Source organism: Halyomorpha halys, unplaced genomic scaffold (genome assembly GCF_000696795.3).
Source record: "Halyomorpha halys isolate HHAL.00 unplaced genomic scaffold, Hhal_1.1 Scaffold144.1, whole genome shotgun sequence".
Lineage (NCBI taxonomy): Eukaryota > Metazoa > Arthropoda > Insecta > Hemiptera > Pentatomidae > Halyomorpha > Halyomorpha halys.
In genome coordinates this window covers 939,107-954,865 of record NW_027106983.1, presented here as the reverse complement: position 1 = coordinate 954,865, position 15,759 = coordinate 939,107, and the positions used below count along the sequence as shown (strand labels likewise).

At 29.6% G+C, this 15,759-nt stretch overlaps 1 protein-coding gene and 1 long non-coding RNA gene across 9 annotated transcripts in view; one reads left to right on the top strand and one right to left on the bottom strand.

The window, feature by feature from the left end:
* dysc (dyschronic) overlaps window positions 1-15,759 on the top strand; it is a 183,043-nt gene that overhangs the window by 158,757 nt on the left and 8,527 nt on the right. For 2 of the 7 annotated variants that reach the window (XM_014416954.3, XM_014416952.3), the window contains 6 exons: window positions 3,681-3,787; window positions 10,772-10,835; window positions 11,749-11,796; window positions 13,183-13,266; window positions 13,808-13,903; window positions 15,058-15,180. In XM_014416954.3, coding sequence (XP_014272440.1) covers window positions 3,681-3,787; window positions 10,772-10,835; window positions 11,749-11,796; window positions 13,183-13,266; window positions 13,808-13,903; window positions 15,058-15,180 — 522 coding nt within the window. The remainder of the gene's footprint in view (window positions 1-3,680; window positions 3,788-10,771; window positions 10,836-11,748; window positions 11,797-13,182; window positions 13,267-13,807; window positions 13,904-15,057; window positions 15,181-15,759) is intronic. The other 5 variants (XM_014416958.3, XM_014416957.3, XM_014416960.3 and 2 more) reach the window with 3 other exon arrangements.
* Window positions 11,823-13,813, bottom strand: LOC106678453 (uncharacterized). Of its 2 annotated transcripts, none has more exons than XR_001342765.3 (2): window positions 12,694-13,813; window positions 11,823-12,545 (listed from the first exon to the last, which is right to left on the bottom strand). It is a non-coding gene; the product is annotated as an uncharacterized lncRNA (long non-coding RNA). The 2 variants fall into 2 exon arrangements; XR_001342766.3 differs by having other exon boundaries at window positions 11,823-12,542.

Sequence of the window (15,759 nt, the reverse complement as noted above, 5' to 3'; positions counted from 1 at the left end):
GCCGGAGACCTATCCCAGCTGGGTAATTGTTCGATCTAAATTAATGACCACTACACCATCTTGGAGGGTTGGAGGATTTAGAATTAAATTTAATTTCTTCTTCTCAAATAAACTGTACTGAGTCCTGAGGGGCAAGTTATACAAAATAATGTTGCTGTTATTTCTTGTTTGTTTTTTTTTGTCGCAATAAGCTCTTTGGCCTATAAGGCCTATTTTGCACTAACCACATTACAATGTTGTTCCATTGTAAGCTTAAAATGTGTAGATTCTAGGATTCTAAGTAAGCTTGAGGCATTGATCAGCTCACACCACTTGGGATCCACAAAACAATCTGCTCAAACAGCACAAACCTCAAATCAACAAATCGGTCACACCAGCATATAATGTGGTATGCCATCTCACCCTCAGCATCGCAGGATCTGCACAAGGGTGACTCAGTAAGCTTGAGGTTAAACAAATGTTTATTATGTATGCTGTGACCTGTGTAGAACCCTGTAATTTTCCTAAGAGAACTCTTGTCCAGCCTTTCATATTATAGGCCATACAGGACTCATCTAGGAACAGCTTAGATTGTAGCTGTCTTTGGTTAAGCCAGTAACGCTTGGTTCTTAAGCCAAGTAACGCTGCCTTCATATTACTTTTGGAACAGCTTAGATAGATGGCAGAGAGCCATTATACACTGGCTCAGGACTAATTGGAATGGTTTCAGAGCCATTCCTAGCTAATCTGTCAGCATGTTTGTTGTCAGGAATACCACTGTTACCCGGCACCCATTCAATGCTGACTTTATTAGCTCATGAGAGTTTGTTGATTGCTACATAACAGTATTCAACAACTCTGGATCGTGTAATGGGGTTGTTGAGTGCCCCTATTGATGCCTGGCTCTCTGTGTTGATTGTAATTGAGGCATGGAAATGGAATAGGCTGTGTCAGAAATACAAAAAATGAGATTTTTATGTGATAACGATGAAGAAACCGTAGTAGCCACTGGAAGTTTCTATCCTCAATTCTTCTACCCGAAGTATTCCTTCCTCTCTGAGAGTACTGGCACAATGATTTATCACAAGTATCTCTGATTAAAATACTAAAGTGTATCTCCCTAGGGAGATAGATATACCTTCCAATGTCAGCTCCTGAGCCTTGGGCTGTAAGGGAGCCATCCCTGTTGCAATTAATGCCATTGTTAGGTTTATGTGTTTCAATTCCATCAACCTTTGCACTAAATCTTGTATCTCTATACCTGTGGATCGTTCGACAGGGAGATTCCCTAGCCTGTCTGCTATTTAATATTGGTTTGGAAAAAGTTATTAGAGAATCAAAAGTTCAGACCAGTGGAACCATTTTTAATTATATGGTATAAATCCGGGGATATGCAGATGAATTCGACATTATTGGGTGATCAAAAGCTGTTGTGGAAGAGGCCTTTCTTGCCCTTGATGATGCTGCCAGGAAGCTGGGACTTGTTGTTAATACCAACAAAACCAAATATATGATAGCTGGTCAAGAAAGAGATTTTAATAAAGATTTTGTTCAACTCTTTCGAACGAGTTGAGGAGCTTGTGTACCTTGGATCACGAGTTAAATGCCACCAATGACGTTTCGGCCGAGATAAGGAGACAAACATCGGCCAATAGGTGTTTTTTTGGATTGCGTCTGCACTTTGGTAGTAGCTCACTATCAAGATCCACAAAAACTAGTTTGTATGAAAAGTTAATTCGACAAGTGCTGTTCTACACCTCAGAAACTTGGGCACTTTCATTGGCTGTGAAAGGAATCTCCAAATGTTTGAGAGAAAGATACTCAGACACATCTACAGCCCAGTAAAGAAAGAAGACGCACGAATAAGGAAGTCTACTAGTTAATTGGTGAGCCTGATGTTGGAAAAATTGTGAGAATTGGTAGGCTGCGCTGGGCAGGCCATGTGGCAAGGATGGGAACTGATGATATCCCAAATAAACTTCTCAATGAACTTCTCCTACACGGTCGCCCAAAGCTTCGATGGTTGAATGGTGTTAAAGAGGATTGGATTCAAGGACCCTGCTCGGAGTGAGGAATTGGAGAGCAGCTGCACTTAACTGATTAAACTGGTGAAAGCTGCTCGAGGAGGCCAGGACCCAGTATTGGGTTTTCCCGCCGATTGATGATGATGATGATACCTGCGGAATTGTTAGTCCATGTGCATGGAAAGCATCCTGTCCTCATTTATCCACTGAATGAACTTTTGATGTCCGGCAAGTGTCATGGTTTCAGATTCTGTTTCTTGATTGAAAAGCCTATATACAGTGTTTAGAGCTTGTATCTTAATCTCCAAGTGCAGTGGAGTCAGGCTAAGCATGACTTCCATTGGCACATGACCACCAGGTGTTTCACCTCTTTGACTTAGTTTATCTAAATTCTGTTTAATATAGGTAATCGAATTGTCACCTTTATTCTTTTTAGTAAAGATACAGACACCAACCTTGAGTGTACTGATGTTCAAAGCTTTGCATAACCCTGTGTGTAAAAACTTGTAGTGTTCAGGGTTGTTGGGGGTCAACGACCAAGCACTACAGTAATGGAGAGAGTTCATCACACTCTGGACAGCCTCCTTTGGGTCTGATCCATAGTTCAGGGTGACCTAGCTCCAATTTGAGGATCCTTTGTTCCAGTATGGAAGTTATCCTTCCCGATACGATAAAATCTATATCTGTATTCCTTAGTGCACCATCGATGACACTGTAAGGAGTTTTGTCAAATGCACCTTCAATGTCAGCAAATATGCCAACTGTGATATCATATTATATTTTTTTTAAAATCTTTATATAATGCTGAAGAGGGAGACAGTATACTCAAAATATTTACAAAGAGAATAAACATATGGACTAAGAACATCATATTTTTATTTCTAATTTTTTTTTCACTTAAGGCAAGTGTAATTTTTAAAAATTTATAAAAAGAGTAGTTCATATGATGAAACATGTTTATTTATATTTTTTACAGATGAAATATATTCCATAAATTATTTTTACTTACTTTCATAATTTCTCATTCATTATTTCACATTTTTGGACATGAGTTTCATTTAATTGCTTGTTCTTGTCTCTTTTTCTCTCTCTTTCTCTATCTATTTATCTATCTATCTATCTATCTCTTTCTATATTTATAAAACTATTCCGTTTTATCTCAGACTCTAATATAGAAAATATCTGATCGTTTATATTAATTCATTATATTCATTAATTAATGAAATTTAATGTAATAAAAAATAATTATTAAGTGCACTACTTCATATTAGATTAATTTCATTAATGTTCTAATCAATTTAAACAATAATACCTTGCTTGAATTGACTTTTTAAGGAATGAATGCACTAGCTTTGAAAATTGCAATTTTTTTAACTACATTTCAATATATTTTTTCATTTGATATTAACTTTTAACTTTGGATCAATCAGTAGTATACTGTATATTATGCACCACCTAATATATATATATATTTTTTTTTTGCTCTTATTGCAGCTACTTTTACAATCACATTTGATAATTTTTCTTCCATTAGCCACATCTTTCTCACTTATTATTTATATTGTGCTTGGAAAAGACAGTTAAAAATGCGTTAAACAAATAAAAATATCAACTATGACTGTTGTTACTGTTAAATGATTGGAAGTCTAGGCTATTGTGTGTATGATGTGTGTTCAGCTTGATTACGATGGGTGGAGGGTTAACACCGAGGATGTGAGAACGCCCTCAGAAGACTCTGGACTGGGTTTAGGCCCTTTAGACACAACTAACGGCCGTTCCATTAGGTAACTCCTATTCGTACCAACACCCTTTATTACTTTATATATTTTCACAAGTGGAAATCTGATATTTGAGAAACCCATTATAAATTTCTTATTTCTTGAAAAAGTTATTCAAGGCACAGATTCTGGTCCATCTTATGAAATGATACGTATAGTTTTAGTATGATTGAGTCTACCAGCTACAGGGATTTCTCAAGTACCTTTAATCTTGATATTCTATCCAAATTTAGCTTCAATACCTTTAAAATGTTCTATACTAATGGTAATTAAATTAATAACCTAAAATATTATACAAATAAAGATTGTAGCTCAAAATCAAAACAAGACAATAAATAAGAAAGGGTAAAAAGTATTGCATTTACCAAATCAGAAGAGGGGTCTTAGATACAGCTCAAAGGTTTCTTGGCAAGTTGCTCAAATCTCTTATTACTGTTGTTGTTTATTGATAGTAAAAGAAAGAAACTGGTTCCTTAGAAAAAAAAATGAAAGTAATCAAAGAAAATTTCATTATTTAAAATAATTTTAATCATGGAATGAATGGTATTTGTTCTTGTTTTCAGCTTGAAAACATTACCTTTTGCCAATGAAATGGTAAATGTAAACGTTTTAAGAGGAAGATTCTTCCCTTGTTACCCTAGATTTCTTCTCCCAGATCGTAAGTGTCTTCAATATTAGAAATTCAATTTCAGATCAAATACAGAACATCCAACCATCTTTTCACGACGACAGAAAACAGAACAAACAATACTTTCCCATTAAAGCTAATGGGTCAGTCTGTATAACATCATCCAGGTCATGAAACCCAAGGCCTCAGATTTTTCTGATTTTTTTTTGTTCCATTTGTCTTATTAAATATGTAAAATTTTATTTCGATATTTTAAATACTTTTTGAAATATTAATTTTCAAAAATGTATTAATAATTCATTTCTGTATTATCAAAAACCACAGTGTTTGTAGCATAGTTTGGGTAAAAAATTCATAACTCTGGCAATACTCATTTTATTACAGTGATTTTTTACACTAGAATGTTCATAAAACCCTACATAATAATAAGAAAATGCATTTGAGAATATAACTATTGAATTGTGCAGTTATTATCATCTCAGACTTGAACTTATGAATATTTTTATGAAAAACATAACATTTTATTTATGAAAAAATTAAATATAAACATAAAATCAAAGATAAAAGCCCCTCCAGTTAATAAAGTATTTATTTTTTAAAAAATGATCCTTCAAGTATGAACAGACAGAATCTGAAATAAAATTTGTGGGATTTATTGGGAGCAGGAAACAACTAAATATATAATATTGACTTAATATTAGTTATAATAAAGCATTTGATAGAATATAAACTTTAAGGATTATTAAGAAAAAATAAATACTTTGGTAACGAGAATGCCTTTTATCTTAAATGATTTTAAAATCATAAATATATATGAAGTCCAAGTTCGAACCGATAATAACGGCACAATTGATAGATACACTCTAAATGATCTTGATATTATCAAAATTGCCAGAGTTACAATGTTTTACATAAACAATGACACAAACACACTAAGTTATTGGTAATGTTTTAATAAATTTTTGAAAATTAATATTTTGAAAAGAATTTAAGAAAAACAAATTTGCATGGTAGATAAGGATGGCAAATGGAACAAATAAAAAAAATCAGATTCCAAGGGTTTCACATTAATTTATGGCTGGATGATTTGAAAAGGAATGACCCTAAAATGATATGAAATATGATTACACAATCTTTATCCCTCTCCCAAAAAAAAGGTTTTAAGAGTATAATAGAATATTGGGGACTAATAAATTTTTGTTTAAGATTATTTCAAAGAAAAATGTACAATATTTTGATTAAATTGAGAATATCAATGAAGTTAGTTAATGTAAGGAGAATCTTCATGTTCTAATCGTACAATAAAATTTGAAATGGTAATTTTTATTCAAATAAAAGGTTTAACTCTGAGTGGTAAAATACCTAATTGTGTAGGCTTGATACGTTACTGTTAGATGAAGATATCGAAACTATTAAATTAAACACAAGATTAAAAAAATCTAGTCAAAATTAAATCAGCAAAACTGCATGGATGGCAATAGAAACATTGATGATTTCAGTAATACAGAAATAACAGGGAATACATTTAAGGTCCTGAATAAATACTATTGATTCAAGAGGAAATAAAGAGAGGATTAAATGCAGGAAATGTTTGTTATTTCCCAGTTACAGAATTATTCAATTTATTACTGCCATGCAGAAACGAGAAAGAACAAATTAAGTGGAAGTAAGTACTATTCTAGGGAGTGAAATGTGATTGCTAATGTTTTACAAAGAACAACGACTTAAGATCTTCAAACATCCGGTATCCCATTGAATATTTGGCCCCAAAAAAGATAATTCCAGTGAAGAATTAAGTGGACCACACTACATAGAATTGTGAGGCATAGACTGTTTCAAATATAATTTAAGTTATTGCATTAATTGAAATAGGATCTTTAAGTTGGTAGTCAGTGGTGAATTGAAGAGCAAACATCTAAAGACTAGACCTAGATATAGGTAGGGGAATAGTGTAAAGGCTTGTCTAGCTTAATTTCAACGGGATTCAGTGGAGGAAGGTATGCAAACTGCAATTATTTGTAGCATCAGCATGAACATTCGAGTTTATTAATACTTTTAATTATTTTAGAGGTTTCCTCCAAGAGGATCTTCTTACTCCACAGCTGATAGAACAGAAAGAAGTATTCTGCCACTCCTAAGCTCGCACCTTATCCTGCTTGTTAGGAGTCTTGTGCCCTACCCACTCAGCTGTTCTCCTAATAATAGATAAATTATATTATTCTCCATTGTAATTATTAATCATTAAACTTTTTGTTAGCCCACCCAGCAAGTTCTAAATTTATATTATTTTAATTAAAACAAAATGTTATATCGAGAAATTCCAATAATTCAGAGCATTTTTTAAACCTTTTGTTGATTTAATCCAGCCATTCTATATGTTAATTAATTTCTCAGACTAAAATACTGAATATTATTTCTGATGAGATGTTTATTTTTTACTATAGATTCAATATAAGGAGGGGATGGTCGGGGTGCAAAGTCAGTAGTGATACACAAATAAGTAAAATCTATTTATTTATGCAGAAATAAGTAAAACTTAATTTTACTTATTTAAATTAAGCATATTGAAGCCATGTCAAGCCCTAAGAATAGTGCCTTCACACAATTATTTGATTTATATATTTTTAAACACTTAATAAATAAAAAATCTGGTCGAGAAGTTTATTTTGAACATTAATATATTATTTTTTTAAAAGTATGTTTCTAACATTATATTAACCTCAAACTTTACCAGATCTTTTCATTCTATTTTCCCTACAATCTCATTTTTATTTTACAATAATCTTTCTGAATATATTTGTCCTAACTTTTCTAAACTAATACATCTCTACTTTGACAGGCACTTTGATTTGATCTGATTAAATCATGTTTTAACTCAATTGTTCTTCATGAAAGCCAATGTTGATGCCCAACAAGCCAGATGTTGATGTGAACTAATGAATGCACCAAAAAGTAGATGAGTGTTAGAACCTTATTGTTAAGTTTAGGGATGAAAAATATTTTATCGACTGCAGCATTTAGCTGTTAGATGTAGATGTATTTCCTATAGCCTTATGCTTCTGTATCTACTGTATTTTTGCTTTTTTTCAATTATACTACGAGTATAAAACATTTCTTTGCCATTTTATTCTTTTTTATTGAGATTATATGCTATTTAATTTTGAAAGTGAGTAACCATTTTAAAAAATAGAATATCCTTCAGCTATAATGAAGTCATAAATTAGCATTCATGAAATAATTTATAAAAAAATTATATATTTTTTTTATAAAGTAAAGGTATGCAAAAATGTCAACAATGATTTATATGATAAATAAATATTTGAAGAACTAATTAAGTACTATATTTTCAATTTCCATGTTAAGTATTAAGTGGTGATATAGTCAACAAAAATATTGGAATTTGAACATAAGAATGGCTCAGGTAAACTGAGGCTCCTCCAAACTGAAAGGTAAGTGGAGGAAGGGAATGAAGAAGGAATTGAGAAAAAAAAAGAATGAGAAAGTAACTATAATTATTATTAATTGGAGCACTTATTAAAATATAATCAGAATTATCATAACAGCTTTTGCTTAAAATGCTCCTCCTGATGTGAGGTACAAATTTTTTTTTTTTGGTGTCCTTAAAATCCAAATAACTCTGTAAATACATTTTTTTTTTCAATGTATTAGACACCCAAATTATCATTTTTAATTAAATCCATTCATAAATGTATTTAGTTATACAAATGAAAAATGATTAAAATTTGCTTTCCTATAAGGCAGATCTGTAAGGAGGGCACATTCCATATACAGATAAGCTGGAAAATAAAAACCAAAAATAAAATAAATAAATAAACAGAATAATTATTTATTTATTTATAGTGAGAACCCTATTGAGGGTCGATTTTGTCACATTTTCACTAATGAAGAATCATTCAAATAATTATAAGGTAAAGCATTATTCATCATCTTGGAATGGAATATCATAAATATTTACAGCATAGAAATGGCACATAGGAAAAACTCTTGCATCTGAGAGCTGTCATCCAGTTTTACTGCTGGGCATCCTCTAGCCCTTATAATTGCCCCTAGACATCTTACCCACTTTATCAGGCCCATTATTATGTATAGAAGCGATTCTCTTCTCCAACTTTTTGAATGTAGCTTAATCCAGTTTTATAATATTAGTTGAGTTCTTCTTTTGAGGTTTTCCCAAACATGCTCAAAAATATTTTATCTACAAAAGTTTATAAATACTTGTAGTACAAACCTTTTCAGACCTGCAAACTGTTCTGTAACAAAACTGCTTCAGCTAGGACCCTTTAGCTTCATTTTTATCTAAAAACTAAACTGTAAACTTGGTAACACATTATTGTTATGACATGTTTCTGATCATATGCTTTGTATTCTCACATGCTTAATAGGCCCATTCTCTCATTACTCACTCATTATAATAAACCATTGAAGAATAAGAAAAATTCACATAATTTTATATGGTTCTAGCGAGGACCTCAATTTTCTTTAATCCTGCCATTATTTCACTGAGGTCTTTCTGGTTATGAAAATAATTAACACCATTTGAAATATTGTTTCAAGTAGGAAAAATGTCCTATTAACATATTTGAGGCAAGAAAATAGCACTTGTTAGTTCTAATTCTTCACAAGGGAATGAAAGTTTATTCAATAATAGACAGGAATAAATCTCAACCTTCTCATTCTAACTCGAATAGGTTTCGATAAACATGGAACAGTCCTTCTTACCATAGTATAGAACGTAAAGGCACTAAATCCAACAAACGTACTAAACAAAAAAGAACATACTACAGTATAACTCAAAACAAGAAACAAGACGGGACCGTGTAAACCTGTTTCTAATACCCAATTTTCCTTATAACAAAGTAGTCATCATTCCCGATGTTGGGTTATTAAACATATAGCACATGTATTGGAGGTTCGATTATCTTAAAGTCTAAATACCTGTATTCGTTATATTCAATTTATATATTCACTATTTTCAAAATAAGTATTTTTTTCAATATATATGTATTTCAAATACATACAACCCTCTTCTGAACCCATGTTGGTATTTGAGTTAACTCTCGTAATTTTCGTTACTTTTATACTTACTTATAAATGAGGTATCTGCTCTTATACCCGGGTAAATAAATCAGGGTAACCAATCTTTCCTCTTAATGTTGACCCTTACATCCGAGATTTCCTTATAACCGAGTTATACTATTTTTGTTTATATTTAGGAAGTTCATTGACCATTAAAAGTAGTGTTAATAATTAATTGAATCAATTGAATTGAATTATTTTTAATTAAAAGAAACAGATTGAGAAATTCCTGTCCTGAACACTTTCATTATCTCAGTTAAAAAGTATCAATTAAGTTTCTATTTTCTTTGAAAAAGTAAAATTTTTTTTAATGTTTAGTTATATTTCCTGTTTTTTAAGAAGGCTTTGAGAGTATAGGAAATCATATGATTTTAAATTGACGATAATGTAACAATAATAAAGGGTTTCTTAAATAACTTGGTTCACACACTACAATATTTTATTTAATTTTTGTGTTTTACCAATGCACTGAAAACTTTTTCTAAATAGAATAAAATATAATTTGTACCTATAACTAAATAGAACTCATTAAAATAGAACCTAATGCTTAGAAGGCAGACAAAGCAGTTATAGGAAACGATAGAAGTAGAATTAAATTAATATTTTCCTAAAATAAAAATATATATATATTTATTCTGTGATAAAAATTAATTTTATTTTAGTTTCTGTTTAAAAATTCTTATTGATTCTTAGGAAGTGTCAATGATGTGGGCATGTTATAGCTAACAAGTTTAGTTTATGTACTTTCTCATTTCATGTTATTACATATCTTAAAGACTCTCGTGACAGCATGTTAATGAAACTAGAATCTTTTTGAGACTATTGATGTGGTATTGTCCCTGTAGATGAGATATTTTAATATGAACTAAATTCTTCAATCATTATTACTTAAAGCATCCTGACATTCTTAAATAATGGAATATTTTTCATTTTTAAGCATATAATAATTCTAATTGGAATTAAAATATATCAGTTTTATACTTATATGTTTAAAGTTGACACAAATTAAACAGGAAGTCATTTTATAGTTTCTTGATTAGTTTTTATTAAAATCATTTTCCCACATTCTTTTTATTTGTTTACTTTATTTAATTTGCATTGCTTCCTAATAATATAATAAGAAACTAATTACTGCAGATTAATCAAAGTAATTAAAAATTAATTTTTTTTTAATTTAGGGTCACATAATCATGCATGTACAATTTCAAGGTGTGATTATAATTTTAAAAATTATATTAGGGTGTTTACTTGTTGTCTCTTGGCAGGAACAATGAACGTGTGTCACCGAGTTTCAAATCTTCTACACAACACATCAACGACAAGCAACAGGTAAAAAGTTAGAGAGAAAAATTAGTAAATGTTTTCAATTTCTTCTTATCCATCTTTATTATTGTGTGTTACCATTTCCCACTTATGTTGTGATGACAGTTTCCTTTACTTATGTCACAGAGTTTAGATCTTTTAGAATTTAGAATTATATTTATAACATTATTTAGATTTTACTGTACCTAATTTTTAATTAAAGTTCTTAACAGTTCTAAATGTTTTACAACTTTCCTTCTGGCCTTCTACCTATCTGTCATATTAAATTTAAATACTGTTTGAAATATGCTTGTATGTAATACAATTTTTCAGTATTGAAGTTCACATTTATTAAAAATGACGTCATTAATTATTGTGGACTTTTCAAGTTTTTTTAGCTTTTTGATTTTATGAACTATATTTTTGTACAGCATTAAATTAGAAAACACTTATAAAATAATTACTAAATGTCGCATTATGTGAAGGCTTACTTGCATTGGCTTTCTGCTTACCCATGACTTCTTTCCGATGGATTTTATGATAATTTTAAACGCTTTGTGGTTCATTAGTGATCTGCATTAACTTATTTTTTATTTATTATTTTTTTCTTTTTTAATAAGTGTTTAGTCAGTTGTATTAAAACTAGTTCAGCTGCATATGTTATGTACAGATAGTAAGAAAGAGCTGCATTAAAATTTTATAATCAGTAATTGTATTGATCAGTGTAATTGATTGCTTAATTTTTCTTTTAAATGGCTGCAAACCTTTCTTTTTTTTCATTTAAGATATTATTTAGAACAAAAGTAGCCTTCAGATCATTAGAAGTTAACTATTTTAAAAAAATGAAAACTATAGAAGTTAATTTTGAGCACTTATTTTGTTTTCTTTGACCAAATTGATTTCAAATTCCTCAGAAATTCACTAATATTTCATATTTCAGGATCTCGGCTCATCTCAGGGTCATAACAACAACTATGATGCCAATATGGTGAGTGAAAAATAAAAAAAAAATAATATAATTTATAAAAATAATAGCTATATTTAAGTATTATAAGTAATTCTCTTGGCAGAGCTTAGGAATAAGGTAGTATGCTTGCTGCTGAAATGCATAAGTTATAATAATGAAAATAATCTTGACAAAAAATATATTTTATCAAATAACTAATCTTATCTTCATAGAGTTAAGCATTTATCGAAAAATAATATTTATGTTTTCCCACTATTTGAAGATATTTTTGAACAAGTCCTTATACAAACAATAATGATGCATTGTTTAAATGATCTTCATAAATAGAATTAGTATATAATTATTAAATCAAAATTACAATATAGAAATTTAGTCTTGATATTTCTTAAAAATTAATTATTAATAATAGAATTACATTTATGTAGTTTAGTCTAACAAGTACCTATTGGATATAGAGTTTAACATCCTAGAGTGCTTGAGTGTGTGTAGTAAGCCTAAATGCAGGGTCTAAGGAATAGCTAGGCTAGACAAGGCGTGCAGTTGGACCTGCGATGTGCATTACTGTAGTAAAGTATGTCCATTTAATAGAAAAGATGTTTCTTGATCTAGTCAACATTTTTCCGTGTACACTCGGTTCAAATTGTCAGATACACTGTATTGTCCTGCAGTTGGTTCTGCTACAACCATTCTTTCACCCATACTTCCTCCCTGCTTCATCAATTTGGCCCTGGGAATCTTTAATCTTCCAACTTCTTCTAAATCACAATCTTCTTAGAAATAAAACCAAAAACAGAAAAAAAGAAAAAAAAAAAAAGAAAAGAAATTCATTTTTACTAAAGTAGGTAGAAAACAAAATTAATTTTTACTGCAAAACATGCACTAATAAAAATAATTATGACAAGTTAATAAATAACAAACCTTTCTTTACTGTAGATGTAGTTTGTTGTGGATCTGCCATCTCAGGAGAGGTCAATGACATAACCCCCTCTCTTTCCCCTAACACACTTTACATGGTACAAGTTGATTTACTAACCTACATTGGGCAAAGTAGGCCACCACAGCTCTGCAAGAGCAGCTTCAATATTATTTTCTTAAAATTTTATAAAATTATATTTTTTTTTATTTCTTAAAAAATTATTGGCTTCTGAATGAGACGAGTCACAGTGGTCTTTAAATATTTCATTTAATTTTATTAAACTCTGTTGAGTTAATATGAACATGAAACATTTTTTATTTTTCTGTAATAGATTATCTAAATTAATTAATTTATCAATTATAAAAGAAATCTGTCATAGAAGACAAGTCTGTGATATCCCTCGTCTGTCAGATTCTTCATTTTTTCTTCATCTTCAAATAAAAGAAAAAAGTTCTAGTTGTAGTAGCAGTTTGGGTAAACCTTGATTTCAGTGCGGATACTTAGGAGGTCTCAAGTCTCAGCTTGGAGGTTGGACGCAGAGAGTCAAGTCGTGGTATTGGGGCAACCCTCTTGTAGTAAGTCCCTATCCCCCATTCACTCGATCTCTCTTAAGATAGATATGCATGATAGATAAAGCATGTCGTTTACCTTACTACAGTATTTCACATCTGTAGAGTAGAACGCATGCAACAGAGCACTCTTTCTAGAATTAGAGTGTAGTTATTAAATTTAAAAAAATTAACTAATACACACAAATATATATTAATACTTGTTATATAACACAAACAACACCTTCATTCATTTTTAATATTTATTTTTTCAATTAATTTATCATAAAAGTACAACTTTGCCTGCTTCTCAAAAAAAAAAATTCAACTTTTTTTTCTTTAGTCTTCAAAATTTTTTTCTTTTGATTATTAATATTAATTTTAGTTTTTACTTTATTTTATGCACGCTTAAATTTTTTATGCTCATAGCACATAGTTTATTGTTAATAGCTATTTATTAAAAATAGCACAACAATGAAGTTGTTGTTTATAGTTTTTATTAGAATTTTATTAAATTAATAGGAATGAAAGATTCTAGTACAACTTTATAAATAAGTTGTCTGTGTAGGATTTCGGTAGATCGAATGAGGACTCTGCAAATTCTCAGGAATCGAGGGAAGAGTCAAGTATGTCACATATGCAGAATACTCCACAACAAGCTCAGGTAAGTAATGTAGTGATCAGTATCATCATTAATCATTAATTGGTTTAATTAATGAAACTATTTTTAGTTTTTTTGCTTTCATCAATTGAAATATAAGTGTTAACTTCTTGCTTACAATTTAAGTACCTACACTAATGAATAGCGATAATAATTTGGTGTAAGATAAGGCACAGTCGGTATCTGGAAAAAGATTTTATATTCCATAATAACTTTAAATTTTGTGTACAGCGACAATAGGTCAAAAAAGTTTAAAAAACAAAGCAATCATTTGTTCTGTAGTCAGGTATAGAAGGCATAAAGATAGGATAACAAATAAAAATTAAACTATAATCATTATTCGGGGGGAAAAATTTAATTTTAAATACAGGAAACATTTTCAAAATGTGAAAATAAGTTATCGAAGAACTTCTGAATTGATGGGTCTTAGCAGCTCCTACTAGAACTAAATCTACTCCTACTAAAATTACTCTAAAATAAAAAGGAGAAGATATAGCTGAGACAAATAGAAATAATAATTGTTAAAAATTATACATTTGTTCAATTTATGTTTTCCATGAAAGTTTTATTTATTTATATTTTTATTAGAAAGAGGGTTAGAACATAAAATGATTCTAAAATCTAAATCTTGTTTTTAATATAAGACTTTTACTAGAACTTATCGATTTTTGAAAAAAGAAAATCATTATCTTATTCTTAAAAGTAGATGTCAAACTATATCCATCATATATAATATATATTTATTTGTATTATTTAATTTTTTTTATAAAACCCTAACTCATCAAATTCTTCTAAACTACAAATGTTTGGTAAACTGAAATTTTTAATCGTTACATTTCGTCTATCAATTTATAATTAATACATACTATCCCAAATAGAATGGCCATATTAATCACAATGGTAATATTTAGGTTCAGCAGCTTTTAGTAATTAATGTAAAATTATAAGAACTTATAAAATAAGTAACACATGACTACCCTAAATTATTGGCAGTAATTTTTAAAGATAAATCTTTTCAGATTTCTAAGTTATATATTTTACATCTTATACTTGAGATTGTTCTTGAAAGAGTAGCAACTCAATCAAACTTTATATCTATATTTCTTATCAAAAATTGTCTGTAATTAATAAGATCATTATGTTTAACTACATTCTAGGTCATTCCAGATGAAGCAGGTAACTTGAGAATAATTGTTAGAAAAACGAAACCTCTTCTTGGAATTGCCATTGAAGGCGGAGCTAACACCAGGCATCCCTTACCGCGTATTATTAATATTAATGTAAGTTCTTTAAAAGAATTATTCTAGTCCTTATGGCTTAGCAACAAAAAAATTAATAAAAATGTAAATAAACAACCAATAATTACTGCTCTGCAATTTAAAAAATAAAATAAATTGTATGATTCAAAGAACACTGTAATATAATTGCTTTTATTAGCTCAACAATTATTTTTCAAATATTAAGTTAATATATAATATGTCAATATTTTTTATAAATTTTCAATTGGTTCATATCTATTCATATCATTGTTCATATTTAAAATCACTCATGACTACTCAAACCACATGTGAAAAAAATTATTGTACATTTAAAATCTAAATTAAAAGTAATGTTCATTTTTTAATAAAAATAGTAAGATATAATAAGAAAATTCCTTTCTGAATTTTAAGAATTCTGGTTTCAATAATAAAAAAAAAAAATGTTTAAGACCTATTAAAATAAAAAATGTCTGACCTTGCCACTAAGTTTATATTCAAATGTAATTTAAAACTGTTTGGCATATTATATATTCTTGGTCCAGTAAGTCATTGGATATAATTTTAATACAATATAAATATAAATTAAATTGTTATTTATTA